The following is a 19,741-nucleotide window of genomic DNA, read 5'->3' on the forward strand; positions in this document are numbered from 1 at the left end:
TGGCATGGGGACGACAAGGATCGTGTATATCGAGGCCTCCAGAGTTGTCCACAGAGCAAGTTCCAGGAGGAAGAAGTATTCCACAGAAGAAAGGCATGCATTTCGCATCCAAATGCCCATCCAAGCATGCATTTGCCCCAGTCTCTTTGGTGAAGAGTCCCTTTTGCATAAAGTCCTCCCTCTAGACGTTTCTCTAGGACATGGGACTAATGGTGTTCTTAAGGTCTGTTTTATGTATTTGGGGATCTTTGTTCTCCATGGGAAAATGAAGTACAAGGTAGGGGAGGAAGAAATCAGAAAGAAAGGCTTCAGCGTCTCCTGCCCATTAGCATATGTAACCCAACTACACAGTGAGTCTCCTGGCCCAGAAGCACAGAATCCAAAGTCTTTTCTCCCAAACTGTAATTTTCCTTCTCTGAAGTTGTTTTTGTGAAGGCTGTGAAATGACATACTGGAAATATTCCAGAAACAATTCTTATAGGTAACGAAGCTAGAAAACCTCTAAAACCTTTTCAACCCTGAGATTTCATAATTTTGTGACTACCTAAGTCCTGGTTCTGCATGTGGAAGCAGGGACTCTTCCTTGGCCACATCAAAGGTCAAGGGGAGACTAGAAACACGCTGACACCTTGGGAACATGAAAAAGTAAGAAGCAGAAGAGAAGCTTCAGAAGACATGGACCTCACTCATTAGGGGATATGTTGCGTTAAGCTGTTTGATCCCCAATCCTGAATATTCTGAAGAATAGTTTGCAATCTTACTTCTCCCGTGTCTTCTTCAAGGACGACAGACACTTAGGAGAACAGTATCATGGGCAGAGCTTTCTGGAGACCTCTGAGGACAGGAGTAGAAGGGATTCCATAAATACTAAGGCTGAGGAATGAATGGATCTTGAATACCTTAGATAAGGAAGTGAAGGTGGAAAAAAATAGGTGATTAGGAAGTAACGCTAGATCTGTACTAGTGAGTGGGATATAATTCCACCAGTGATACAGATATCATCTTTTGCAACATCATCTCCTGTCAGTCTTAAAAGATACACATTCAGGAGTTCCAGGGTCAGATGTTCAAACCTCATTCTGTACAGTCAGTGCACCCAGATGGTGCATAACAGAAGTCGTAAGTCCCTGGGCCATAAAGGACATGCAGAGATTTCTGGCATTTGAGACACGCTTCAGGAAGTTCATTGCCTACCTCTGCAGTGTCTTTATCTTGCTGATGTACCTCTTCTGTAAAGAGTCAACAGTATGCCCCCGTGGTACAGTATTCTGTCCCAGACTTCCTTATATCGTTGAAACAGAGGCCAAACACGGCAGTGGGGACTGTTCTGTCCGATAATGCCCAGGACCTGGGAGTCCACCCTCAGGCCTGTTGTGTAACAGTGCTGGCTTCAGCTGAGGCCAGCTAGCCAGTGAGGGAGAGCGAGCGACTCACCATCAGGGCTGCCTTCAAGGGGACCCTGTACTGCCTGTTGCATGAGCTACATCCTGGAAAACGTCAAAAGATAAGAAAACCTGGCCAAACGTGATAGGCTTTGTTTTTTCAAGTGTTGGAGTTGAAGGCTGAATGAATCCCCCTCCCATGGTAAGGAGCAGAATGGGGAACATGGGGTTATATAGTGTTCTCATATTTTGAGACTAGACTGGAAAAGGAAATAATCCCAAAACTGAGAGGAAGATACATCAACAGTGGATGGTGGGGTACACATGGCTTAAGCCACCTGTGGTCAAGATGTTACTATCAATGCCTACACATGTGGATCCACGAGGAGGTGCATTCCAATGGGAAACTTGATCTTCTCATGGAGTTGCCATTTATTCCTTCATTTTCTTCCTCCTTCCTCAAGCTTACCATGGCCTAGGCTGATCCAGTGGTGTCTCCCGTGCATCTCCGTATTCTGAGATGCGCTGGTTCCCACAGGCACTGGGTCTTGTAGCTTTGTCTCCTGTTCTCCACCTTCCCCCACCTCTTGGGTCCTTAAAACTCTCCTGGGTTGGGTTTGCACAATAAGCCAGATGCATGCAGAAATGTGGCAGGAGGCATGGGGCAAAGAAAGGATGAAATGAGGGATCTAAGATGTCTAATCTAGAGCTCACCTGTATTGCACAATTTGTGAATAGAAAATCCTCAATTAAAGGCCCAGGATCAAGGTTCAAGCTGGGCTGTTGAGCAGAAACTCTGCTAAAAAGTTGGAACTTTTTTCTCTCAGCAGTGGGAAGCCAGTGGAGCTAATTCAGCAGGAAAGAACCAAAATCAGATTGTGGTTGTGGTTGTTCGTTGCTAGGATTTAAGGATAAAGTGGAGATAGACTAGAGGGAGAGTTTGAGAGGAAGGGACGTTAGTTAGGAGGATCCGGCAATGTAGTTCAGGAGAGAGACGTTGCACATCTGAGCTAAGACGGTGGAACTGGTAACGGAGAGGGTACCACATCAACAGATGGTGGAGAAGAGGTGAAAGGGAGAAGGCCAGCTTGGACCACGGGCATCCCACGCTGGCACAAGCCAAAGAACAAAAAGGCATGACTTCCTCCACAAAGCTTTCCCTCTGCCTTCTTTCTTCCCTTGCCTCGTGGTCCCCGGGGACCCACACATGACCTCAGCCCTCTGTGTCCTTTGACCACTGAGCGCTAAGGCAGGAGCCTGTCCTGGTGACTCAGGCTAGACGCACGGTCAGTTTCACCGCCCTCGTTCTTAGGGCCCACTGCCCTGCCTTAGCATCAGCCCAGCATCTTTCTCTCTCCAAGTCCTCCACTCCCTTTCCTGCCATGCTAAAAACAACGGGGTTTTTTGGTTCTGGTCCATAGGAACCAGCATGGGAATCTGTGGTGACCCTGGCATCCCAGCCCATGGCATCCGCTTGGGAGATAGCTTTGCCCCGGGCAGTCTGATGCGCTTCAGCTGTGAAGCTGGCCACGTGCTCCGGGGATCGTCAGAGCGAACTTGTCAAGCCAACGGCGTGTGGAGCGGCACGCAGCCTGAGTGTGGAGGTAATGTATGTGACCATTCTGCTTCTCCCCTCTGCCGGCCCCAGGATCTTCCCCCGTTTTCCTACGCCCTAGCACCCGCCCTCACATACACAGATAAAATGCAGGGCCCCCTTTGAACCCTTGGCATGGTGAATAGTGGGCATCAACGGAGTTCACGTTCATCTCATTAGTAACCCAAAGGCAAACATATTCCCCACTTACCTAAGCAGGGAAGACACCAGGATAAACTAAGTTAAGCACATTTGTGCATTTATTTCCATACAGTTTCATTCAACGACTGTGTGCCAAATACTGTAGTATAGGCTAGAGACACAACGGTGATGGAGACAGACCCACCTTGCCCTCTTGGGGCTTACAGTTTAAGGGAAAACACTGTGTTTAAATAGCATCCAAAGTGCCAAAAGAAATACAGATCCAGCTTTTAAAAATTCTTTAAAAGTAATATAAGCTCTTAATGATGGTTCCTGAGGTAGGCCCAGTAGGGAAAATATATTTCTCCACGCACTCCTAAATTTCTGGAAAAACAAAAGCAAAACTCTTTTTTAAAACCTCTCTCCCTAAAGTCCAACTTTTTGTACCTGCTCCCCAAATTTCTCCCTCCCTTTCTCCCTCTCTCTCTCTCTCTCTCTGTCGCTCCCTCTCTCTCCCCCCCTCTCTAAAATACAACCTGCACAGCACTCTCCTAGTTAGGAAGCAGTTTCACAGTAAGAGTAAGATTGACTGAGGTGTTGGAAGAGGAAGGACGCAATATGAAATCATCGTCTAGCCAGGGAGGAGTGGGAATGGAATAGGGAAATGTATAATTGCCAGGCAGCACCGAGGGCTCATTAAGGTAAGAGCCGTTAACATAAAGTGACAGTAGTCAGCATTGGTCTGGGGTTTTTTTCAAACACATTTAGCTACATAGTTTCAGGCACAGGGTAGGTGAAGCATTAGGTGTAGGGTTGGGGTTTTATTAAGCAACTAAGACATTGAAAGAAAGTGGCAAGGAAGATGAGGGTATACACAAAGCAGTGATTATGATAAATCTTAGCATCTAAGCTGGGTAAGGAAGGGACGGCTTTATGAGTGGAGTAAGAGGCTGTGAAAAGGTGGTAGGATCAGTGGATTATAGGTCCCAATCACCAGAGAACGAATTCCAGAGGGAGCGAGCTAAAGAAATAAAAGGCAGTGGTTAGAGAATGGGCTGCATGAAATTGAGATAGTGGCATAGTCATGAAGAGCAAGGGGAGATGCTCTGGCCCGTGATCAGGGGACACCAATGATAGAAATGGAGTCAGTGCCTTCGCCCACATGTCTGTCCAAAGTCCTGCCTTTCTGGGGGTGCAAAGTTAGGTTTATAGGATTTCCTAGGCATAGTAAGAGAGGTTTTGTGGTACTGAGAGAGTGTTTTGGCAGGGGGAGAATTTAGTATATTCTCAAATATCCACTGTGACCCAGGTTCCCTTTCTTGCCACTCAGGTCCCAGGATGGAGTCAGCCATCAATGTCAGGAGTGTTCAGGGAACAGAAAGTGGGCAGCTGAGAGTTTGGACCTGGAAGCAAATATTTGTTGAGTGAGTGTATGTGTAACATGTACACAGCTCTTTGTGACTTCCCTTGGCAAGCTCCCACTTATCTTTTAAGGCTCTACTCAAATTCTTATCTCCAGCCCCAATAAACTGCTCTCTTTTTAGTGCTTTTTTTCCTTCAAGTGTAGCACTGATTACCTCATATTTTAATTCATCTGTTTATAGGTAGGTTCTTAAGATAGACTGGGCTGCTCAAGGGCAGGGGACATGGCTTGGTCACCACTGCATACCCAGCACGTAGGCAGCACAAATACTTGTTGAGTGGATGGATGATAGGGCCTATCTGTTGTGCTAATTACATAGGAATCATTTGTAGATCTGACTCTGGGACTGTGTAAATGTTGTACATATTTACAAAATAAAATTAAATGAAAGATTAGAAACAAGTACTCTCCGAATATCAAATCAAAATGGAAACAAATGAACTTAACTATGTATCAAGTTGGTGATTTAATAACCCAGAGAATTATTTCAATTGACTTGAAAAAATGAAATCTGACTATGGTACATATATTCTGAGGACAAAGAACTACAATGAAATCTTAAACTTTTTTTTGCAATCATATTGCTAGTAATAAAACTGGTATTACTATTCTGAAACTATTATGTATATAATACCATAATATATATGGATAAAACAAGTTAAAAATATTTATTGTCATTAAGAACCAAGATTTTCGGGCTTCCCTGGTGGCGCAGTGGTTGAGAGTCCGCCTGCCGATGCAGGGGACACGGGTTCATGCCCCGGTCTGGGAGGATCCCACGTGCCACGGAGCGGCTGGGCCCATGAGCCATGGCCGCTGAGTCTGCGCGTCCGGAGCCTGTGCTCCACAACGGGAGAGGCCACAGCAGTGAGAGGCCCGCATACCGCCAAAAATTTTTTTTTAAATTTAAAAAAAAAAAAAAGAACCAAGATTTTCAACATAAAAGGGATTTCATATAAAAATCAAAAATTTAAGGAAAAACTCAATTCTAAACTTGGCTTGGTAATATCAGCGTAAAGTCATAATGTATTTTCAATTTGAAAAGTTATTTTCCCAGCCTAAAAGTCTAGAATCAATGACCAGCTCAGTAGCAAAGAGTACCCTTAATGCCCAGGTTGTAGTTTTTAAATCCATTGCCCATTCAAAGGAACCAGAGCTCTTTAGAGAAATGGCTGATTCCAGGAGTGGGGCAGGATATATGCAAGGTGAACATGGAAAATCTTGTCATTACAACAAGGAATCTACCAAACACAAGTGGGTCATGTCAAAGGAACTCAGGAACCAACTTGAAGGGGCTCCCACTAGTCAAAGATGGGATAATTTGAGCGTCAATAAGAATAAAAGAGGCAACAGATGGAAACATAGCAAATAAATTCAAATCTGTGAATTCAAATATTGTCCTTTGGAGCTTGCTAGGGAACCAACTCATTGTTCTCACGTCTGATTTAAAAAAAAAGAAATCAAGCATTAATCCAGCCATCCTATATGAACTCTATTTCTGGGTAAGCAAATATTTGATAATGGACAAGTTCTTAAACACTAGCTAAAGCAGAAAGAATTATAGAATTAGAATGTCACCATTTCTATCCCCTAATGAAATAACCAATCTGGTCAACAATATTTAATTTCTGGTAAAACCATTAAGTGACAACTAACAGGAATTTTATAATGCCAGATGAGGCAGGCAGACCCGACCCACTGGTCAGCCTCAACATCACTAACAAGGAAACAACCAGACATTCTGTGCCTCCCAACGCGATGTGATAAGAAAAACACAAAACCTTTGAAAAGTACCTTTGCCAAAGAGTAGAACTTGACTACAGTAAGTACAGGGGACAGAGGAATATGCTGAACAATGCCTCATTGGTGCAGTTAGTAAAATCCAGAAAGTGGGAGATTCTACCGGATAAATGCCCTGATTTGTGTAACAGATAAATTGTAGGAGAGGGTAACCCAGCAATCTCTGCATTCAGAGTCTTAGAGACGTGCCAACCAAGTGTCATGTGTGGACTGTATTTGGATCGTGATTCAAACAAATCAACTGTGAAAAAGAGATAGACAGAAACGCTAACCACTGATTGGACATTTGGTGATATTAAGGAATTGTTTAAAATTTCAGGTGTGATAATAAAACAGATATAGTCTTTAATTTTTAGAAATCATAAAAAAAATCCCTACAGGTCTCTCCTCCCCTTCTAAGGGGGAGATGATCCGACATGAAGGCATCCCAAGAGGCATTTCAATCCACAGGGTCCTTACCTAGCACGAGGTCTCCACTCTGGGCAGGGCCCAGCCCCCCCAGAGGATGCCTGCTCTTGTTCTGATGAATAATGTGTCCTTTCGGCTTCCTAGTGATCTCTTGTGGGAACCCCGGGACTCCAAGCAATGCCCGAGTCATGTTCAGCGATGGCCTGGTTTTCTCCAGCTCCATCGTCTATGAGTGTCGGGAAGGGTACTACACCACAGGCCTGCTCAGCCGGCACTGCTCGGTCAATGGCACCTGGACAGGCAGCGATCCGGAGTGCGTAGGTGAGAACCTCTGGGCTCCGTGGCAAATGGTGGCCAAGGCAATCGGGCTTCTCCCTGCCAAAGAAGAAGGCTGTCTGGAGGAGACTGGGAAGGCTGGCTGACGTGGTGGGACTTGACCCTGACTTAGAATCATACAAATAGCCTCCACTTACCGGGCACATAGTATGCGACAGCCCCTGAGCTAAGTGCTTTGTTTCACACGCATCACATCTTTTGATTCTCACCACAACCCCATGAAGTAGGTACTATTAGCTCTACTTTATGTATGAGACAACTAAAGCTCAGAGAGGTTGAGAATATATAATTATTTGCTATCTCTTAGACTCTAGCCAGTTCCTTGGGCTTTCTTTTTCTCTTTTAGGGCAAAGCCCCAGTGTTCAGCCTGATTCTCTTTCCACCTTAAAGCTGCTGCCATCTACCATCTTTGTTAGTTCCTTCTCTCCCTTGGACCCATCCCCACCCCAGCCTGGCTCCCCTTTCTTGCTTCTCTTAAGGGCAGCGCCAGACCCTTTTCCTTGAAAAGCAAATCACTGTGGGGCCCAGATGGAAGGAAGTGATAAGGGAATCTGACAACATTCTCCCTTTCAAAATCCTAGCTGTGATTTCAGGCTCCATTTGAAATCCCCTGTCAAGTTCACTTTTGTTCTGAGGCCGGAGCTCACTAAACCCCACCCTCACTTGATACCGTAACATCGGTATGACCGCTGCATCGGTCACAAGACCCTGCTCCTAGGCCACTGGACCCACAGAGGTCTCCTGGGCAGAAGAGCAGGCGGTAAGATGCCCTTTCCGGCGGCAAATTGTCTTATGTGGTCCTTCAGCACACCTTAAGCTCTTCAGCTTGGAAACGTCCCCCTCCTCGGACCCCAGCCTCGTTTATGAAGCGAGCCCTCTGGATACTTGCTCTTAGAGGTGTGGGCTTTAAATGAACAAGATGGGTTTCCCAGCCCAGGTTGCTGGGGTGCGTAAGGATGGTGCGGGCAAGGATGGGGGATGCAGTACAGCCTTTGCAAGCAGACTTGGCTCTGGGGACTTAGAATGGATGGTGCCCGACTAGGAACCGGGGAGGGGACAGGACATCCCTACCCTGACAGCTTTCCTTCCCAGACACGTGCAGGGAGTGACAGGGATGGTGTTGGGGTGCTGGGGGTGGGGGGCCTGTGCTCAGAGTGAACGATGCTCTATCTCCTCATCCTAGTCATAAACTGTGGCGACCCTGGGATTCCAGCCAATGGCCTCCGGCTGGGCAGTGACTTCAGGTACAACAAAACTGTGACCTACCAGTGCATCCCTGGCTACATGATGGAGTCACATAGGGTGTCCGTGCTGAGCTGCACCAAGGACCGGACGTGGAACGGCACCAAGCCGGTCTGCAAAGGTGTGTCTGGGGGCTTCGGATGTGGACACAGGGGCAGAGAAGGTACAAAAGTCTTGAACATCTAGAAGGGAGGGTGTGATGAGGCAGAGCCCTAACATCTTATCAGGGGGTGTGCAAGGTGAGGAGTGGTCCCTGAACATCTGCAGGGAGGGAGCGGGAAGGTCCTGGGCCTTGAACACTGAGGGCAGGGCCGTGCAGAGAGGAGTGGGTTGTCGTAAGGTACAAAAAGAACAAGCTCCCAAAGGAAGAGGGGACGTTCTTGCTTCCTGCCGCTTAGCCCAGACTCCCGGCAGGCACAGGGAGCCAGTGACATCCGTGCTGGTGGCCGCCGGGGCCTGGTTTCCCCCCGGGGCAGCCCCAGCACTCAGCCTGCTTTGGTCTCCCCCAGCTATCATGTGCAAACCGCCTCAGCTCATCCCCAACGGGAAAGTGGTGGGGTCCGACTTCACGTGGGGCTCAAGCGTGACGTATGCCTGCCTGGAGGGGTACCAGCTCTCCCTGCCTGCGGTGCTCACCTGCGAGGGAAACGGGTCCTGGACTGGAGAGCTGCCTCAGTGTTTCCGTAAGTCGCTCACGGGGGCCTCTGAGGCATCCCATCTGCTGGCTCCATCCTCTTCCCTCCTCTGCCGCTCTGCTTCCAGAGCTCTGCTGCTAGGAGGCCTAGAATGGAGGTTCCCGGCCCCAAATCAGGGAGGAGCTTTGTCAAAGACACTATTAAAGAAGGAAGGGATTTTAAAGGAAGAATATGAGACTATCTTAATTGAGCCCTGGCTCCTCTCACCGTGTGGAGTCACAGTGGAAGGAAATTAAGCCAGAGATAAGGGAGGTGTTTCTTAACCTGAAAGGTTGTTAACTGGATGCGCTAGAACCCAAAGCTGGGGTGATAGACAGGCAAACGGGGCAGTGCGAGAAACATGCCTGTCTTCAAGGAAAATACCCTGCGCAGAAGAGACGCTGGGGCCCTTGTGATTTTCTGGTGAGAGAGTTATTTCTGATCTACCTGGCCCGATTGTGTCTCAAAGAGCCTCAAGTCCATGCCAGGGCTCAGTTCTTACCGAGTCCCCCAGAGAAGCAGGTTCCAGGTCACTCATTCTTGCCTTACCCCATAATCTGGCTCTGGAACTTGGACAAACAGTAGGACCTATTTTTTCTTTCTACTTGGCATTTATCTAATGCTGCAGAAAACTATCAACTACACATGACACTGTTTGGGGACCTCTGAAAATTTACTTCAGTTCGGGAAATTTCAGCAGAGACAAGGGCCAGTAAAAGTGGACACAGGAAAGGCAGCATGTGGTGTTGTAGTTAACCCCTTAGACCTTCGTATTCCTCCAGGGAAACACTAGGAAGGGAGGAAGGCTCCAGCTTGAGTCTGGACTCAGAAACCTTGCTTTTTGTCTTGAGAAATAGCTGAATTGCTTTCTAACAATGAATTACGGTTATTGTTAAAAAAAAAAAAACCAAAACTGTACTATATCCAAAAATACAAAGAAGAATGCACCCTCACCGAACCCTCACTTCCCAAAGATAGCCATAGTCTTGTCGTACTTCCACACAATCACTCTGCATTTTTGCATGTATAGCAGTATGTATGCAATTTTCTATAAATGGTATTGAATCGTGCTCTTCACAACTTGTATTCATTCACAGGCCATCAGCGCCTTGCTCTATCAGTACATACTAATCTATACGTCATCATTTTTAATGGCTTTAAAGAACTCCCTTGTTATATATGCCACAACTGGTTTAATCCTCTCCTACTGGCGATGAAGTTGGGTTTCTCCAACTTAATCATGTTAGAAGCAGTTCTGCAACATATAGCCTCGAAAGTAGCATTTCTTTATGCCTGTGTTGAAGTCCTGGGAGTGAGGATGCTGGGCCAACTGCTGTGCATGCTATACATTCTGACGCATGTTGCCAAACTGTCTTCTAGAAACGGTGTCCCAGTTTACGCTGCCACCAGCAGTCGATGAGAAGATTTCTTGACTCACACCCTCACTACCAGTTGACTTTGCCAATATTCTTAATATTTACCAGCCTGAGGAGTTTAAAAAGATATCTCATTGTTTGAATTGGCATCACATTGCTTCTTAGCCAAACTGAGCTGCTCTGTGTCATCCACTCGTATTTCTTATTCTTTGAGTTGCCTCTTCCTGGGTGTGGCGACTTCCAATTGGCTCAGCCTTTAACTGACTTCTGATTGCTCCGTCCAGACTCCGCAGCTTCCAGGGCCAGGCTTTCATCTGATTTCGCATCTGACTGTGAACCTCATGACTCTATGTAAAGACACACACACATACCATAGCATAAAGAAGGTTCCTCACGCTTGAAGTGATGTCTTGGGGAACTTGGCCTTCCACAGTCAGTTTTTAAAGATACTCTTTGCTGATCCGAATGAAATGGGCACATTCAGATACTGCTCACTGCAGGGTAAATACACAGTCCGTGGAAAGACATTTGGCAATACGCATCAAGAGCTGTGAACACACTCAAACCCTTAAGGATAGTAAGTTCACTCCTCGAGAATTCCCCTAAGAAAATAATACACGTTAAAGAAAAGCCGTAAGTAACTTTATAATAATAGAAAATGCCTAATGTGAGGGTTAGGGTAATCATGTTACACCATCTCATTGCAAATTTACATAGCCAATAAGTGATAATGATGTCATAAACACGGGAAATGTGTACAGAACGTCAAGTGAACAAAGCAAGGGTGACACCACCTGGACATCAGGTTTGCAGCCACGCACAAGTTTCCATACAACTGAGCAAACGCTAGAAGGGAATGAGCACAAAAATGAACAAAATGTCTTGGGTAGTACGATGATAGTTTATTTTTTCTCCATGTTCTCAACTTCCTGTAATGTTACTCTATTACATGGATATGGTTATTAATAAGCATTTGAATGTGGAAAGGAGAGGAAACACACAGCAGCGCTGAGGCAGGTGTAATCATTGACCCAGGGCTGCCCCACAGCCAGAGTTCAAGTGGAACCAAGAGGAAAGCAATACAAGGACCAAAGGCTGGGTGGGGGTTAAGGGGGGCGAGCAGACTGAGTTCTAGAAAGCAACTTGGACCTGCCCTTCTCCCTGGTCTTCCCAGCTGTGTTCTGCGGAGATCCTGGCGTCCCGGCCCGTGGCAGGAGAGAGGACCGAGGTTTCTCCTACAGGTCTTCTGTCTTCTTCTCCTGCCAGCCCCCTCTGGTGCTGGTGGGCTCTCCACGGAGGTTCTGCCAGTCAGATGGGACATGGAGTGGCACCCAGCCCAGCTGCATAGGTGAGAGGTGACCGGGAGCAGAGTGTCCCAGCTGGTGGGCATCCTTCTTTGGGGCCCGAGATGATGAATTTTCTTCCCTGTCTTCATTGGTCTCATCTGCAAAACGGGGCGAGCGCTCCCCTAAGCTACTTAGAACAGGAGGTGAAGTGGCCATAGCTCATGTGTGCTGCCGGAAATCATTGTCAGCCGGGGCATGACTCGCGGGGGAGATTCCCAAGGGCAGGGAAGTCAGGGCGTGACTCCATCCTCGATCCCGCATCTGTTTCTCAGAGTGAGCAGGGGCGATGAAAGCTTCCCTGACCATGGTCTGTTTCTTTGTTTTGCCATCCAGACCCCACGCTGACCACGTGTGCGGACCCTGGCGTGCCACAGTTTGGGATACAGAACAATTCCCAGGGCTACCAGGTAACGAGGTCAACCGAGATCGGGCCTTTCTGCCTTCTGTCCTTGTCACTGTCATCAGTCTCAGAGGACTCAGGACAGCACTAGGGGGCATGAGACCTTGGAAGCTGGAGAGAGAAAGAAGCCTGCTTCTTCAAGCCAGGATGCACAGCATGACCCCTCAGAAGCAGGCAGGCGTTTACACCAACCTGAGAAGCTGATGTGGAAGAACAGACTCGCGTGTAGCTCCACAGGCACTTCCCGGCAGCCCCTTGTGACTGGGGCAGGGACAGAAATGAGAGAGACAGATGGACCTTCTGTCCCCAGGGCACCCACACCCTATGGGGCTCAGACAGGGTGGCGGGAGCCAGCGAGTGCCACATGGGAGACAGTCTCCTGCCCAGTAGGCCCATCCCAGCAGGATACAGGCTCCAGGGACACATCTCAGAATGCACTTCAAAAGGAAAGGATGTGGACAGCCTGGATGGGACCCTCTGAGCAGAAGGAAGCAGGAAATTATGGATGTGTTCAAGGCAGGACAATGAACTGGAGCCCCCAATGTGCCCAGGGGATACCAGGGACTAAGCCGGAAATGGCGGGTTGGGATCTCACCTAGCAATGGGATTTATCAAATATTTACTGCCGTGAACTATTCTAGGCGCTAGGAATACAGTGGGAACAAGACAGGCCAAGTGCCTGCTCTACGGGAGTTCCCTGGCTGGTGACAATAAATAAACAAGATCACTTCTGTGGGTGATAGGCACTACACATGGCATAATATAAAAGGGTGTGATGGGGGGCGGGGTGGTTGCTGTTTTAGGAAGCAGAGTGAGGGAAGAGGCCTCCTAAACTTGAACTGTGGTGCCCATGGTGGGAAGCGCCAGCCCTGTGCAGAGCTGGGTGGGCGTTCCAGCAGAGGCAACCGGCCACAGCAGAGGAACGCTCAGGCAGGGAACTTGGCAGGTTGCAGGACTAGAAAGCTGGCCAGCCAGCGGGTCGGGAACATAAAGAGAGAGGAGAAGGACATGAAGCCGAAGAGCTAGGCTGGCACTGCCTTGTGAAGTTAAATATTCACACATCCTATGACCCAGAGTAAGCAACCCCAGAGACGCTCTCGTACGTGTTCCCAAGAAAGGAGAAAAATCCCGGTGTAGTCTCAGGATGGTTCATCACACAGCAGTGACAATTAAGGAACTATAGCTCCGGATGACTGTTAGAAACATAGTGTTGAACGTCAAACGTGGTAGGATACTATTTCTAGAAAGATTCAAACCAAGAAAAATTTATATTGTTTAGAGATATATGTAGGCATATGTGATAGAATTATTTTTTAGCCAAGCAAGGAAATGAAAAACACAAAATTCGGGCTTCCCTGGTGGCGCAGTGGTTGAGAGTCCGCCTGCCGATGCAGGGGACGCGGGTTCGTGCCCCGGTCCGGGAAGATCCCACATGCCTCGGAGCGGCTAGGCCCGTGAGCCATGGCTGCTGAGCCTGCGCGTCCGGAGCCTGTTGCTCCGCAACGGGCGAGGCCACAACAGTGAGAGGCCCGCGTACCGCAAAATAAACACACACACAAAATTCAAGAGACTGGTTTTCACCGAGGGGAGCTGAGGAACAGGGCAGGGAAGGAGCGCGCAGATGACAAACGTGTCAATGGTGTTCTAACCCTTAGGTTGAGCGGTGGGCTCCACTGAAGGCGTCCAGTTTATTTTGATGATTCATGCCTGGATATGTGCCATATATTCTTTTCTATGCACCAAATATCACATAATAAATTTTGAAAAGAGAAGGGCATGGACCAGGTCATATAGGGCCTTGAGACCATGATAAGCATTTTGGATGGTATTCTAAATGTCATAGGAAACCATTTGAAGGTGACTTAATCTGATCCATCATTTGAACTATCACTCAGGACCCTGAGGAGAGGATGAACAATAGGGGGTAAGAATGGAAGCACTTAGACAAATAGGATATCATTGCAGCATCTTAGACATCTTGAGAGAAAGATGAGGGTGGGACTGAGCCAGGGTAGCGACAGTGGACACAGAGAGATGTGAAGGGGTCGGGAGGTATTTTGTTGGTAGAACCAAGAAGACTTCTTGAAGGATTGAATGGAGGGGTTGAAGGAAAGGGAGGAATCAAGGACGACTTGAAGTTTTTGACTTGCACGACTGGGTGGATAGGGGTACCATTTGCTGAACGAGGTGATGGGCGTGGAGGAAGGGAGTGGAAGTTAGGTTTCACCTTGCGTTTCAGTTTGCTCCCAGAGGTAATAGAGACACGTGAGTGTTTTGAGCTGGGAAATAGTGTGATCCGAGTTGCAGTTTCGGAAGCTGATCTGACAGCATGGTGCCGCATGGATTAGAGATGGAGAGATGGAGCTGGTGGCTGCAGGGAGTGTCAGGTCAGACTGTGAGGGGCTAGTGGAGCAGAGGGAGGGCTGCAGGGACGGTAGCAATTCTGCTCAAGGGATTTTTTACAAAGCAAAGCTCCAGATTCTATAGGGGACATGTCCTAAAAGAATTCATAGATTCACGGAGGGGAGAGACACACACAGTAATATTCTACTTTGCACAGTTCTTCACATCTCATAAAACGCTTTCAAATCTACCCTCATATTTGAGTGTCACGACATTCCAGTGTAGTGTGGCAGGGGTGCTCATCCCAGCTCTACACAGGAAGGCTAAGGTGTAGAGATTTTCGTGCAGCCTGGCATCCAGTGAGTAAATGTAGATGCTAGAACTCAAACCCAGGGTCTTCTGATTCTGGGTCAGGCACTCAGCCCCCCGCAGCAAAATATGATATATCCCATGAGAGTGTTGATCTGGCCCAGGGAATTGGGTGAGGCCTTGTGGAAGAGGCATAATGTAAGCTGCCTCAAGGGATAAATAAGATTTAATCAGGTAGAGAAACAGAAGGGTGGGTAGGAGTAATGTCGTGGGAAGGTAAGCAGTCAGGTGACAGGTATGAAGCGTCGCTGGATGGAAGGTGATTGTGGGAACTTCGTCCTCAGGTTGGAAGCACCGTGCTCTTCCGTTGTCAGAAAGGTTACCTGCTCCAGGGCTCCACCACCAGGACCTGTCTTCCCAACCTGACCTGGAGCGGAACCCCGCCCGACTGTGTCTGTGAGTGCAAATTTCGCCTACAGCCCAGACAACTCCTCCTGGCAACTCATAATCTCCCCCAGCTGGGCATCTAGGCGATGCTTGAGTGCTCTGAATGACAGAGAGCTCAGAACTCCTCGTTGGGACCAGTATTGGTCTCTTTGTACTCCTTACCCCTTGGAGCCCCACAGAAGGTATTTACACACAGAAGCCTTTCTGATATTAGAAGGCAATTCCTATGCCTTCGCAAAGAAAAAGAAAGAACTTTCCCATGGCAGCAAATACTAACAACTACAAGGCCTGCCCTCAGGATGGAAGATTTCAGGATTTTGTCCATAATTACTCCTTTTCCCTCAGGAGAATTGCTGCAGGTTTAGGTTCCCCCAGGGTTGACTGAGCCAATATCCACATGATCTCCATCTTGGCCTCTCATATAGACATCAAGGCTGGGGTGGGGCTGGGGCTGGGGAGGGGATGCTGGACCTGAAAGGGGCCCATAAGGGAAAGGAAGGGGGTGGTCCATCAAGGAACAGGGGAGTGGTGGAGAGGCTTCCTGGAGACCCTCGTCTCCCAGCAGCGTCTTCCCTGTCATCCAGCCCACCACTGCAAGCAGCCGGAGATGCCGACCCATGCCAACGTTGGGGCCCTGGACTTGCCCTCCATGGGCTACACGCTCATCTATTCCTGCCAGGAGGGCTTCTCCCTCAAGGGTGGCTCCGAGCACCGCACATGCAAAGCAGATGGCAGCTGGACAGGCAAACCACCCGTCTGCCTGGGTGAGTGTGCCCCCTCGGTGAGCTTCTCCAGGGTGGGGGGCCAAAGGGGACAGCTGAGCTTGAGTGAAAGAAGGCCAAAGAGAAGAAAGAAATGTGATTTCCGGAAGCTGGAGCCTGCTGCTGCTTTTCTGAGGTGTTGAGTCCAGGAGATTAAACCAGAGTAGTCTAAGGAGCACAGAGTGAAGCCATCCCAAGTTTTACCTTGCTACCTTCTGCATGAGCTTCAACACTCTGCCCAGCGCTAAGTATACAGTATTCTAAGGATTACACTCAATCATCAGACGGAGAAAAGCTCTGTGTCCCACCGAACGGGAATAACACGTTATGCATATATGCCTATCATAACCTTGATAAAACAGTACCCACTCACAGATCCCTCAGGGTTACCGTGACGTCTTACACCTCCCTCGCGCTCCTCTTCATTCATTTCTTCTCTATTTATTGAGCGTTACCACTGTGCGTGGCTGAGCTGGGCATGGGGGATGGGGAGGTGAAAGACACAAACCCTGCCCTAAAGGAGCTCACATTCAGCTCTGGAAGACACACACGTTATCAGATATAACAGTCCCTTCAGGAACATAGAGATGCACTGAATGCTGGGAAGGGCACTAATTCAGCCTAAGGGGGAGGGGAGAATCAGGGAAGGCTTCCTGGAGAAGGTAATCTGAGTCCAGTCTTAAGTAAACAATCCAGCAAGGATAAAGGATGGGTTTGGTGCTAGGATGGCATTCAGTAAGATGTCTCTTACGGGTGCTGACCTCACCTCACCACATTCCGGGTATTGTTCTAAGTACTTCGTGTACTAACTCAATCCTTGCAGTCATCCTATGAGGCAGGTGTTACTCGTATCCTCATTTAATATATGAGGAAACTGAGGCACAGAGAGGTTAAGTAACGTGCCCCAATGTCACCAGCTGGTAAAGGGAGAGAGCTGAGATTCAAACCCGGCAGGTCTAACTTCAGAATCCATGCTCCTAAGTACTCTGCTGTCCTGCCCCTCAGAGAGAGAAGGCTTCAGGTTCAGAGCCTTTATCGGAGCTAGAATTTAATGATGTATTCTCATTGTATGAATTGTTGTAAATTTCTTTTATTTAGGGAAAGTAATATTTGTGTTCCACAAATGGTAGTGGTATAATTTTTCTTTTTTAGAGTACATTTAACTTTTAATTGTGGTAAAATATACAAAACGTAATATTTACCATTTTAACCATTTTAAAGTGTACAATTCAATGGCATTAGGTACATTCACAATATTTTGCAACCATCACCACTGTGCATTTTCAGAATCTTTTCATCGTCCCAAACAAGAACTTTGTACCCATTAAACAATAACTTTCCATTCCCCTTACTCTCCAGCCCCTAATAACCTCTATTGTATTTCCTATATCTATGAATTTGCTGATTCTAGGTACCTCATGTTAGTGGAATCATATGATATCTGTCCTTTTATGTCTGGATTATTTCACTTAGCATAATTTTTTCGAGGTTCATCCATGTTGTAACGTGTTATTGCTTCATTCTTTTTTATGCCTGAATAATATTCTATTGATGGATATACCACCTTTTGTTTATCCATTTGTTCATTGATGAACATTTCAGTTGTTTCCACTTTGGGGCCATTATGAATAATGCTACTTTGAACATAAATGTACATGTTCTGCTTGGATATATGTTTTCAGTTCTCTTAGGTATATATCCAGGAATAGAATAACTCAATGTTTAACAGTGTAAGGAACCGTTTTGCAAAGTGCCTTTACATTTACTTTACATTCCCACCAGCAATGCACCAGGGGTCTAATTTCTCTACATCATCCTTGCCAGTACTTATTATTGTCCAGCTTTTTTTTTTTTGCGGTACGCGGGCCTCTCACTGCTGTGGCCTCTCCCGCTGCAGAGCACAGGCTCCGGAAGCGCAGGCTCAGCGGCCATGGCTCACGGGCCCAGCCTCTCCACGGCATGTGGGATCTTCCCGGACCGGGGCACGAACCTGTGTCCCCTGCATCGGCAGGCGGACTCTCAACCACTGCGCCAGCAGGGAAGCCCTTGGCCAGCTTTTTGAGTATAGCCATCCTAAGTGGGTATAAAGTAGTATTACATTGTGGTTTTCATTTACATTTCCCTAATGACTAACAATGTGGAGCATCTTTTCATTTGTTTATTGGCCATTTGTGTATCTTCCTTGGAGAAAAGTCTATTCAGATCCTTTGCCCATTTTTTAATTGGGCTATTTGTCTTTTTATTGTTGAGTTGTAAGAACTCCTTTATGTCCTGTTGATTTCTTTTTTCCAGCTTTATTGAGGTATAATTGACAAAGTGAAATATATTTAAAGTATACAACATGATAATTTGATATACATTGTGAAAGGATTCCCATTATCAAGTTAACACATCCATCACCTCACATATTTATCTTTTTTTTTTTATGAGAGCACACGAGTTCTACTCTCTCAGCAAATTTCAATTATACAATGCAGTATTATCTACTATAGTTACCATGTTATACATATACATCTTATAACTGAGAGCTTGTATCCTTTTACCAGCCTCTCCCTATTTCCCCCACCCCCCAGCCCCTGACAACCACTATTGTACTCTTTTTATAAATTTGACTTTTTAGATTCCACATGTAAGTAGTAGCATGCAGTATTTGTCTTTCTCTGTCTGGCTTATTTCACTTGGCATAATGTCCTCCAGATTCATCCATGTAATCACAGATGGCAGGATTTCCTTCTTTTTAAGGCTGAGTAATATTCCATTGTATGTATACACACATTTTCTTTATCCACTCATCCATCAATGGACACTTAGTTTGTTTCCATAGTTTGGCTATTGTGAATAATGCTGCAGTGAACATCTCTTCAAGACAGAGCTTTCATTTCCTTTGGATATATAGAAATGGAATTGCTGGATCATATGGTATTTCTATTTTTAATTCTTTTTTATAGAATAAAAATATCCTTGTACTGGTTTACATTATTATTTTCTTCATTACAGAGAATATTTACTATTCATGTCTGCTCCTATAACGGCAGTCCAGCTTTTAAAAATTTCATATTATTCCTTTACATAATTATACATTAGATTTGACTATTGATCCTTTACATTTATGATTACACATTATCTATTTTTAATTCTTGAAGGAACCTCCACACTGTTACATTCCTACCAACAGTGCACAGGTATCACGTTTATCGGTTTGTGTATATTGAACCATCCTTTCATCCCAGGAATAAATCCCACTTGATCATGGTGTATGATCCTCTTAACGTACAGTTCATTTGGTTTGCTAATATTTTCTTGAGGATGTTTGCGTGTATGCTCATCAGGGATACAGGCTTGGAATTTCCTTTTCTTGAAGTGTCCTTGTCTGACTTTGGTACAAGGGCAATGTTTTGATTCCTTACACTTTATATTTTGTATATCTACTGTAGGTTATGCTTTGTGTTTTTCACGAAGCTTACATAACACATATTTACAACAGTCTTTTTTTAAGCTGCTAGCAACCTAACTTGGAATGCATACAAAAGCTCCACATTTTTACAGTCCCCCACATTTTATGTGTTTGATGTCACAATTTACATCTTTTATATTGTATATCCATTAAAAATTATTGTAGTTATAGTTATTGCTGCCATTTTTGTCTCTTAACCTTTATGCTAGAGTTACAAGTGATTTACCCACTAACATTACAATATTAGAGTATTCTGAATTTAATCATGCATTTATCTTTACCAGTGAGTTTTATACTTTCATGTG

At 46.4% G+C, this 19,741-nt stretch overlaps 1 protein-coding gene across 1 annotated transcript in view; it reads left to right on the forward strand.

Moving 5' to 3' along the window:
* CSMD2 (CUB and Sushi multiple domains 2) overlaps nt 1-19,741 on the forward strand; it is a 641,557-nt gene that overhangs the window by 611,334 nt on the left and 10,482 nt on the right. The window contains exons 59-66 of the mRNA XM_024765304.1: nt 2,804-2,986; nt 6,893-7,069; nt 8,268-8,447; nt 8,836-9,009; nt 11,551-11,724; nt 12,056-12,129; nt 15,119-15,230; nt 15,806-15,985. Coding sequence (XP_024621072.1) covers nt 2,804-2,986; nt 6,893-7,069; nt 8,268-8,447; nt 8,836-9,009; nt 11,551-11,724; nt 12,056-12,129; nt 15,119-15,230; nt 15,806-15,985 — 1,254 coding nt within the window. The remainder of the gene's footprint in view (nt 1-2,803; nt 2,987-6,892; nt 7,070-8,267; nt 8,448-8,835; nt 9,010-11,550; nt 11,725-12,055; nt 12,130-15,118; nt 15,231-15,805; nt 15,986-19,741) is intronic.

This window comes from Neophocaena asiaeorientalis, unplaced genomic scaffold (assembly GCF_003031525.2).
Source record: "Neophocaena asiaeorientalis asiaeorientalis breed wild unplaced genomic scaffold, Neophocaena_asiaeorientalis_V1.1 scaffold409, whole genome shotgun sequence".
Lineage (NCBI taxonomy): Eukaryota > Metazoa > Chordata > Mammalia > Artiodactyla > Phocoenidae > Neophocaena > Neophocaena asiaeorientalis.